The sequence below is a fragment of the Malus domestica genome, chromosome 17 (genome assembly GCF_042453785.1).
Source record: "Malus domestica chromosome 17, GDT2T_hap1".
Taxonomy (NCBI): Eukaryota; Viridiplantae; Streptophyta; class Magnoliopsida; order Rosales; family Rosaceae; genus Malus; species Malus domestica.
Genome location: NC_091677.1, coordinates 18,004,617 through 18,013,008, shown reverse-complemented (window position 1 = coordinate 18,013,008; position 8,392 = coordinate 18,004,617). Strand labels below are relative to the sequence as shown.

General features: G+C 37.5%; 1 protein-coding gene across 1 annotated transcript; it reads left to right on the top strand.

The window, feature by feature from the left end:
• The first annotated feature begins 2,029 nt into the window (after positions 1 to 2,029).
• Positions 2,030 to 8,149, top strand: LOC103445653 (probable phospholipid-transporting ATPase 4). Its single transcript, XM_008384670.4, has 11 exons — positions 2,030 to 2,252; positions 2,868 to 4,810; positions 4,900 to 5,010; positions 5,294 to 5,570; positions 5,660 to 5,748; positions 5,887 to 5,974; positions 6,061 to 6,270; positions 6,416 to 6,541; positions 6,751 to 6,849; positions 6,918 to 7,109; positions 7,196 to 8,149. Exons 2-11 carry the CDS (start codon positions 2,994 to 2,996, stop codon positions 7,868 to 7,870), a joined length of 3,684 nt encoding a protein of 1,227 aa, XP_008382892.3. The 5' UTR covers positions 2,030 to 2,252; positions 2,868 to 2,993; the 3' UTR covers positions 7,871 to 8,149.
• The last annotated feature ends 243 nt before the right edge of the window (positions 8,150 to 8,392 follow it).

The window sequence follows — 8,392 nt, the reverse complement described above, 5'->3', positions numbered from 1 at the left end:
TTTCCTTTAGGTTTTTGTTACCTGACTAGGTTTTAACGAGGCACTAATCCTGCCCTAGTCATACCCTTGTGTACATCATGTAGGCATTTAATTGGCTTTTCATCCAACTCACTGTCTTCCTTATACTATGGGTTTTTGTCTCATATTGGATTTTGCCATAGTCTGGTTTTGTGAAACTTATTTCCAAATGCAAGTTCTATGTGAGACAAAAACGTTCCCATATCAGTGCCGACGAGTTGACTTCTTCAACTTTGCTGATCCTAATGTTACATCTACTTGAGTATTTGCACACTCAAGGGCAAGTGTTACACATATTATCTAATTGTGATGGTATAAATCCTAGACAGATTTGGTTTCTAAATTATCCATTATTTTAGTAGTTCTTTCCCTATAGGATTGTACTTACTTGGAGGACAAATTAATTTTCTCCCCTTGGTTTACTATAAATAAAGGCCCTGACATTGGGAGAATCACACATCCCTAAGCATTCTACAATTTCTCCTTATGTCTTTGTTGCCGCACCCTCTCTCTCCCTTAGATAAAATAAGCCATAACAATACATTTATACATTAATAATATTAGCCCGAGATTGTTAAATAATGAATTTAGGCTAAATTATTATTTTTTCGGTAGCTTTTTTCAAAATAAAATTGGTGGGATTTTCACAATTTATATTTACAATCATTTTAACCTAAAAATGTTTATATTTCGAGAAAAGTTGAAAATTCACTAAATCAACCCCATGAAACATGTATTTTATAGAGTTTTTGGGTGAAATTTTTTATTTAAATATCTTTTTTAATTGTTGTAGTTATAGGATTTAATTTTGGGCTGTTCGAACTTTTTTTTATTGTTAAATTTGATCATATTTGATTTTAACAATTGGATTTAATGTATTAAAAAAAATTTAAGTTGCCCATATTTTAGATTTTAACCCACAACCTACTTTACACCCAACCATTAGAGAAAGATTGACTTGGTTTAAAACCTAAATTTTGGATTAAATTTGCCCAATTTTTAGACTTTAACGCAAAACTTATTTTAGATCTAACCCATTTAAAATTAGGAAAACTAATATAAAAAACTTGAAAACTTTGAGTTTCAACAATAAATAAGGATAAAATAAAGGGTAAAGTGAATAATACCAGTATTGACTTTTTAGTGTAAAAATATGATTTTTCGTTAAAATGAACAGTACCGAAAGCTTTTCGTTAAAGTTGCATTTAAAATTTTAGGTTTAGGTTTTATTTAAGCGTAGTACCATTATGTAGTTTATATATATATATATATATTTTTTTTTTTAACAAACAATATTATTTGCATTAAGGGAGAGGAGTTTGAGTTTAACATTATAATGAGTTAGCAATAATGTGATTCAAATTCAATTTTTACGAGAATCAAATTTAATATCTCTCACTTTCACTTACTACGTGGCATACTGTGTTTTTTCTTTTTTTTTAAAGAAAACACAGCAACCATCTTGAGCAATGACGATGACACTAGTACCGGGGCAGAAGCAGTGAGTTGCAGACATGCCACGTAGGACAACGTGGGTCCCAATGTGTTGCACAGTGGGAAGGGAGCTTTTATACAACCTTAAAACAGGAGGAGCGAAAGGCCGGCCGGTTCTCATTTGGTGGCTGCTCAAACAAAGACCAACGAAATATAATTGTCCCGGTCATTCCAAACCTGCTCTCAAAACAAAATCAAATCAATAACAGAAATAATTTCTAAAAAAGTAAATAGATAAAACAATTTTATTATTATTATTATTTTAAAGAAAATATATTATTTACACCTAACAGAGAAGGGCTCCTATTCGCATTTAACAAAAATTCAATCTAAAACATTTCACTTACAATTTAACAAAAATTTCACTACTATGTAATACTAAATAATAAGTCAAAACAATTTATTATTTTTATATAAAAAAAGGAAACTCCCAAAAAGAAGAAACCTCCAAGAAGTTGTGTAAAATGGAAATTATATATAAATATATATAATAATTAAATAAATATAGGGAAAGGAGGGCCCGGAAATTCCTGGCATTGGTTTGTACTTCACGACAGGCAGAGAGAGAAAGGGGAAGCTTGGTTCTTTCTTTTCTTTCTTCCCTTTCTGTTCCCTCCCATCTCTCTCTCTAGACTTTGTCTTCCTCCTTGATCTGCAGCTCAAAGTTGGTTCTTTCCCTTTTCTGCAAAATGGGTTCTTCGTAATTTTCCTTGAAGATGAGCCAAGGCCTCTGATAGCAGGTACCCGTTCTGTTTTTGTGCGTGTTTTGTTTGAATTTGTGTGCTTTTTGGGAAAAAGATTTGTTTTTCTCCTGGGTCGATTTGTTTTTCTCTTTTGTTTTTTTTTTTTTCCGAATGCGCTGCCTTGTTTGAAGGATTTTTAAGGTTTTTTTTAATGATTGTTTCAACGTTTGAGCTGGACATTGTCTGATTCTCAGCTTGGATTTTGATTTTTTTTGGATTATTTTTGTTGTTGAATTTCTTGAGTTGTTTGGTTTTTTGAGTTGAATGTGTCGTTGGGTTTGTTGTGGTTTCTTTTATCTTTTTGTTTTACCAATTTTTATGTAAATTTTCACGTTTAGAAAGGAACAGAAAATGCTTAGGATTAATCTTTACTGTGAATTCCTCAAATCTGAAAGGTTGGGAAATCTAGAAATCTTAGCATGCACGGCATTTGATTGCGGTTTTGAATTGGAGCTCTAATAAGAAAGGAATTTAGTTTTTTCCGAATCATTAATGCGTGATGTTTGATTAATTGCATCATGGTGTATGAAATATGTTGAGGATGTTCTGTTCTGGATATTGTGAATTTTTAGTTGCTGACAGTTAATTTTCGCCTCGGTTTGTGTATGGTAGGCATTTTTAAGGAGAAATTGGAGGCAAGGGTGCCGTGTTAATCGTAGAGCGAGGACAGAGATTCGAGTCCTTTTTTTTTAATGGATATGTGCCAATTATAGTTGGCGTTGGCTGGGATTGATAGAAATGGCAGGAGGAAAAATAAGGGCGAAGCTTCGCCAGAGTAACCTTTACACATTCTGCCATAAGCCAAAAGCCAATGAGACCGAGGCGCCTCACCCAATCCAAGGCGCCGGCTTCTCAAGAACTGTATATTGTAACCAACCTCTTCTCCATCAAAAGAAGCCTTATAAATACCGTTCAAATTTTATATCAACCACCAAGTATAACCCAATCACCTTCTTGCCCAAAGCACTTTTTGAGCAGTTCAGACGGGTTGCCAATGTGTATTTCCTTTTGGCTGCCATTCTTTCCCTCACACCCGTTTCACCATTCTCTCCAGTGAGTATGATTGCTCCACTGGTATTTGTTGTTGGTCTCAGTATGGCAAAGGAAGCGATGGAAGATTGGAATAGGTTCTTGCAGGATATGAAAGTTAATCGTCGTAAAGTAATTGTTCATAAAGGGGATGGTGATTTTGGTTTTAATCCATGGCATAAGATTTGTGTTGGAGATGTTGTGAAAGTGGAAAAGGATCAATTCTTTCCTGCAGATTTGCTTCTTTTGTCGTCAAGTTATGAGGATGGGATTTGCTATGTTGAGACCATGAACTTAGATGGTGAAACGAATTTGAAGTTAAAGAGATGTTTGGAAGTAACCTCGCCAATGGAGGATGATGGCGCTTTCAAGGATTTGACGGCAACAATTCATTGTGAAGATCCAAACCCAAATCTTTACTCCTTCATAGGTAATCTTGAGTATGATCGGCAGGTGTATCCTATTGAACCCAATCAGATACTCTTGAGAGATTCGAAGCTCAGGAATACAGCTTATGTGTATGGGGTGGTGATATTCACGGGTCACGATAGCAAAGTCATGCAGAATTCAACGAAGTCCCCTTCAAAAAGGAGCGGAATAGAAAGGAAAATGGATAACATTATTTATATTCTTTTCACCCTCCTTGTAGGGATTTCAGTGATCAGCTCAATAGGCTTTGCCGTGAAGACAAAATTCAGCATGCCAGACGCGTGGTACTTACGACCTGATAATACAACGGATATGTATAGCCCAAAAAAGCCTGCCTTGTCCGGCCTTATCCATTTGATCACTGCTCTCATCCTTTATGGATATCTAATACCCATCTCTCTCTATGTTTCAATTGAGGTTGTGAAGGTTTTGCAAGCAAGCTTCATTAACCAAGACTTACTCATGTATGATGAAGAGACTGGGAATCCTGCTCAAGCACGGACATCAAATTTGAATGAAGAGTTAGGCCAGGTAGACACGATCCTTTCTGATAAAACTGGCACGTTAACCTGCAACCAGATGGACTTTCTGAAGTGTTCCATTGCTGGTACTGCATATGGTGTCCGTTCCAGTGAAGTTGAACTTGCAGCAGCAAAACAGATGGCTAGTGACCTTGAAGACCATGATGATGAGCTTGCCAATTTTCCCATGCGAAAACGTAACACACGTTTTTCATGGGAGAAAGGAATAGGATCAGAAATTGAGCTAGAGACAGTTGTTACGTCCAATGAAGAAAATGATCTGAAACCTGCCATAAAGGGGTTTAGCTTTGAGGACAGCCGCCTCATGGTGGGAAATTGGTTGAATGAGTCCAGCCCTGATGTGGTTTCATTGTTTTTACGGATATTAGCAGTTTGCCACACTGCAATTCCCGAGCTAAATGAAGAAACTGGCAGTTATACATATGAAGCAGAGTCACCTGATGAAGCAGCTTTTCTTGTTGCAGCAAGAGAGTTAGGATTTGAGTTTTGTAAAAGAAATCAGTCAGGTGTAATTGTCCGCGAAAGGTATCATCATTCCGGAAAACCAGTGGAAAGGTGAGTGTATGAATGATTTATATTACTATGGCATTGCATTAAGTTTCTACTTCTGTCATGACATTTTGTTGTTTCTTGGGAAACTACAGGGAGTACAAAATCTTAAATCTATTGGAATTCACTAGCAAAAGGAAGCGTATGTCTGTAATTGTGCGAGATGAAGATGGACAACTTTTACTTATGTGCAAAGGTGCTGACAGGTTAGGCTACAAATTATCTTTAATTCTTTTGGGAAATTGACAGCATAGTGTAGTGCGGCTGCTGTCTTCAGTCAGCATTCCTATGCTTTCCAAGTGGAGTATTATGCAGTGTCTTCTGTTAGCTTTCATTTGTTGTTTAGTGTTAAATGCTTAATTGGGGATTCGTTCAGGCCAAATATATTTAATTAAGTGAACAGTTAGATGCTTTAAGCAGTTGTTTGATTCTTACTTTGATCTCATCTCTCCTCCTCTCTCTCATCATACCCTTACTTGGCTTATGCAGCATAATTTTTGATCGACTTTCAAAGAATGGAAGAATGTATGAGGAAGCTACTACTAAGCATTTGAATGAATATGGAGAAGCTGGGTTGCGTACATTGGCACTTGCTTATAGAAAGCTTGAGGAGTCTGAGTACTCTGCTTGGAGCAGTGAGTTTCAGAAAGCAAAAACATCTATTGGGGCTGATAGGGATGGAATGCTTGAGCGAGTAGCAGATAAGATGGAAAGAGACTTGATCCTTGTTGGTGCTACAGCTGTTGAGGACAAATTGCAAAAAGGGGTATATAAAGCATTGGTTCTTGCCGTACTTTGATATTCACTTACTGATCTGCTGCAACTTAGTTTCTTTTTTCATTTTCTTTTCTTTAGGTGCCCCAGTGCATAGACAATCTCGCACAAGCTGGTCTTAAGATCTGGGTTTTGACGGGAGACAAGATGGAAACTGCAATCAACATAGGGTTTGTCTCTAACTAATCAAGCCAAAAACACTTCTTTGCATAATCTTAGGAGCAATCATTGTTCCTTGTAACTGTTGTGATGCTCCTCTAGATAAATGTAATGATTTTAGTTCTTTCTTTGGGGTTTTTGCTGTGCAGATTTGCATGTAGTTTGCTCCGACAGGGCATGAAGCAGATCTGTATATCAACAGCAAATTTAGACACGTTGGGACAAGATAGCAAAGAGGTATATATTTCATTGAGAAAAAGAGTGAATTTCTTTTCAGGAGATTAATTTATATAATGTTAGACTGTCTTTTCACTAATGAGCAGGCTGTGAAAGATAACATTTTGAACCAAATTACCAATGCCTCACAAATGATCAAGTTGGAAAAAGATCCGCATGCAGCATTTGCATTAATCATCGATGGAAAAACTTTAAGCTACGCTTTGGAGGATGATATGAAACATCTATTCTTAGGATTAGGTGTTGACTGTGCATCAGTCATATGCTGCCGTGTCTCTCCCAAGCAGAAGGCATTGGTAAGATTTATACCTTTTTTGCTATTACTCCATTTCCAGAAAAGTTCTTTTTTTTTTTTGTTTCAATTGTCAATGGAGTGATATCCTTATGAATGTGGGTATAGCCACACTGTTTCTTCATTCGTTTAGTTTTTTCTTGCACCAGGTAACAAGGTTAGTCAAACAAGGCACTGGAAAAACCACATTAGCCATTGGTGACGGTGCAAATGACGTTGGAATGATTCAAGAAGCTGACATTGGTGTTGGAATCAGTGGGGTCGAAGGTATGCAGGTTGGTATCTTTTCTGACTGACTCTTTGTTATAATGTCTTTTTTTGGTACTACATTTCTGTCCTTGTTGGTACTGAGTCTACTGATATTGGTGTTGCATATAGATATTGTGATGTGATTGTGTATCATATGATCAATCTCATAATATTGGTAATTTCTTAGTGAAATGTAGAAGCATGGGATCTCACAATACATGGTAATTGCCTGCAGGCTGTGATGGCTAGTGACTTTGCTATTTCCCAGTTTCGGTTTTTGGAGAGACTTTTGGTAGTACACGGGCATTGGTGCTATAAGAGGATTGCTCAGATGGTAATATCAGTAAATGCATGTAGTTGTTGTTAGTCTTCCACCTATTAATGGGGATGTATTGCTTTCAGGTTTGCTATTTCTTCTACAAAAACATTGCATTTGGTCTTACCCTCTTCTACTTCGAGGCATTCACTGGTTTTTCTGGGCAATCAATATATGACGACTGGTACATGTTATCATTCAATGTCATTCTAACCTCATTGCCTGTAATTTCGCTTGGAGTTTTTGAACAAGATGTTTCGTCTGAGGTCTGCTTACAGGTTAGTCCTTCTAGCAATGCCCTTTTAATTATCTATGTTTTGTGATAGCCTTGCAGTGACATTTGAAAACATCGTGTGTTTTGCAGTTCCCTGCATTGTACCAACAAGGACCTAGAAATTTGTTCTTTGACTGGTACAGGATACTGGGGTGGATGGGCAATGGTGTCTATTGCTCTCTCATAGTCTTCTTTCTCAACATCATCATCTTCTACGACCAAGCCTTCCGTGCCAATGGCCAGACAGCTGATATGGCTGCTATGGGTACCACTATGTTCAGTTGCATCGTTTGGGCTGTTAACTGCCAGATTGCTCTCATAACGAGCCACTTTACGTGGATTCAGCATCTCCTTGTGTGGGGAAGTATTGCAATGTGGTACCTATTTCTCTTGCTTTACGGAATGCTGCCTCCAACTCGCTCCAAGAATGCTTACCAAATTCTAGTCGAAGCTCTTGGTCCTGCCCCATTATTTTGGTCAGCCACTCTCTTAGTAACAATCGCATGTAATCTCCCATACATTGTCCACTTAGCATTCCAAAGAAGTTTCAATCCAATGGATCATCATATCATCCAAGAAATCAAGTACTACAAGAAGGATGTTGAGGATCAGCGCATGTGGAAGAGGGAGGCGTCGAAAGCAAGACAAGAAACCAAGATAGGGTTCACGGCGAGAGTGGATGCCAAGATCAGACATTTGAGAGGGAAGCTACAAAAGAAGCATCATACCCCTGTAAGTACGCAAGGAGGGATGTCACCGTCGTGACCGTGTCCATGATTTTTACAGTTTTGAAATCTGTAATTTTTTAGGGTTTTGGGGTTGGGGGCGCGGGGGGGGGGGGGGACTGAGGGGAAGGGTATTGCAGTTTTACAGTTTTTTAGTTGGTGGGCGTTTGTAATTCTTTGTGTTGGTGTTGTTTTGATTCCACTAACATGGGGTTGGTTAGAGTCCCCTTGGTTGTAGAAAAAGAGGTTGGAGCTGTTATAATGTACAATATCTAGTAATTCTTGGAGTCAATCTTTAAAAAGCAATGGACCAAGTAAATAGTTGGTTATCCAAACAATCGAAAGAAAATCAACCACAACAAGTGACCTAGAGATAAAGGCACGGACTACGACTCCTTAATAAACAAAAAATGAGGGAGGTTCTGGTTCGATACTTTGAGCTGGTGAGGCTGTTTGATCTTGGCTAAGGATAAGGTGAAATTCCTTATAGCCTCTCTCGAAGGAGTAAATAACAGTGTTTTGCTATCAGTTATCTCATTTTTTTTTTTTTTAAAAAAAAAAA

Coding starts and splice junctions, on each gene's coding strand:
- LOC103445653 (XM_008384670.4), top strand. CDS start 2,994: ATGGCAGGAGGAAAAATAAGGGCGAAGCTTCGCCAGAGTAACCTTTAC. Junction 4,811..4,899: donor TCCGGAAAACCAGTGGAAAG/GTGAGTGTATGA, acceptor GGGAAACTACAG/GGAGTACAAAATCTTAAATC. Junction 7,110..7,195: donor CGTCTGAGGTCTGCTTACAG/GTTAGTCCTTCT, acceptor TGTGTTTTGCAG/TTCCCTGCATTGTACCAACA.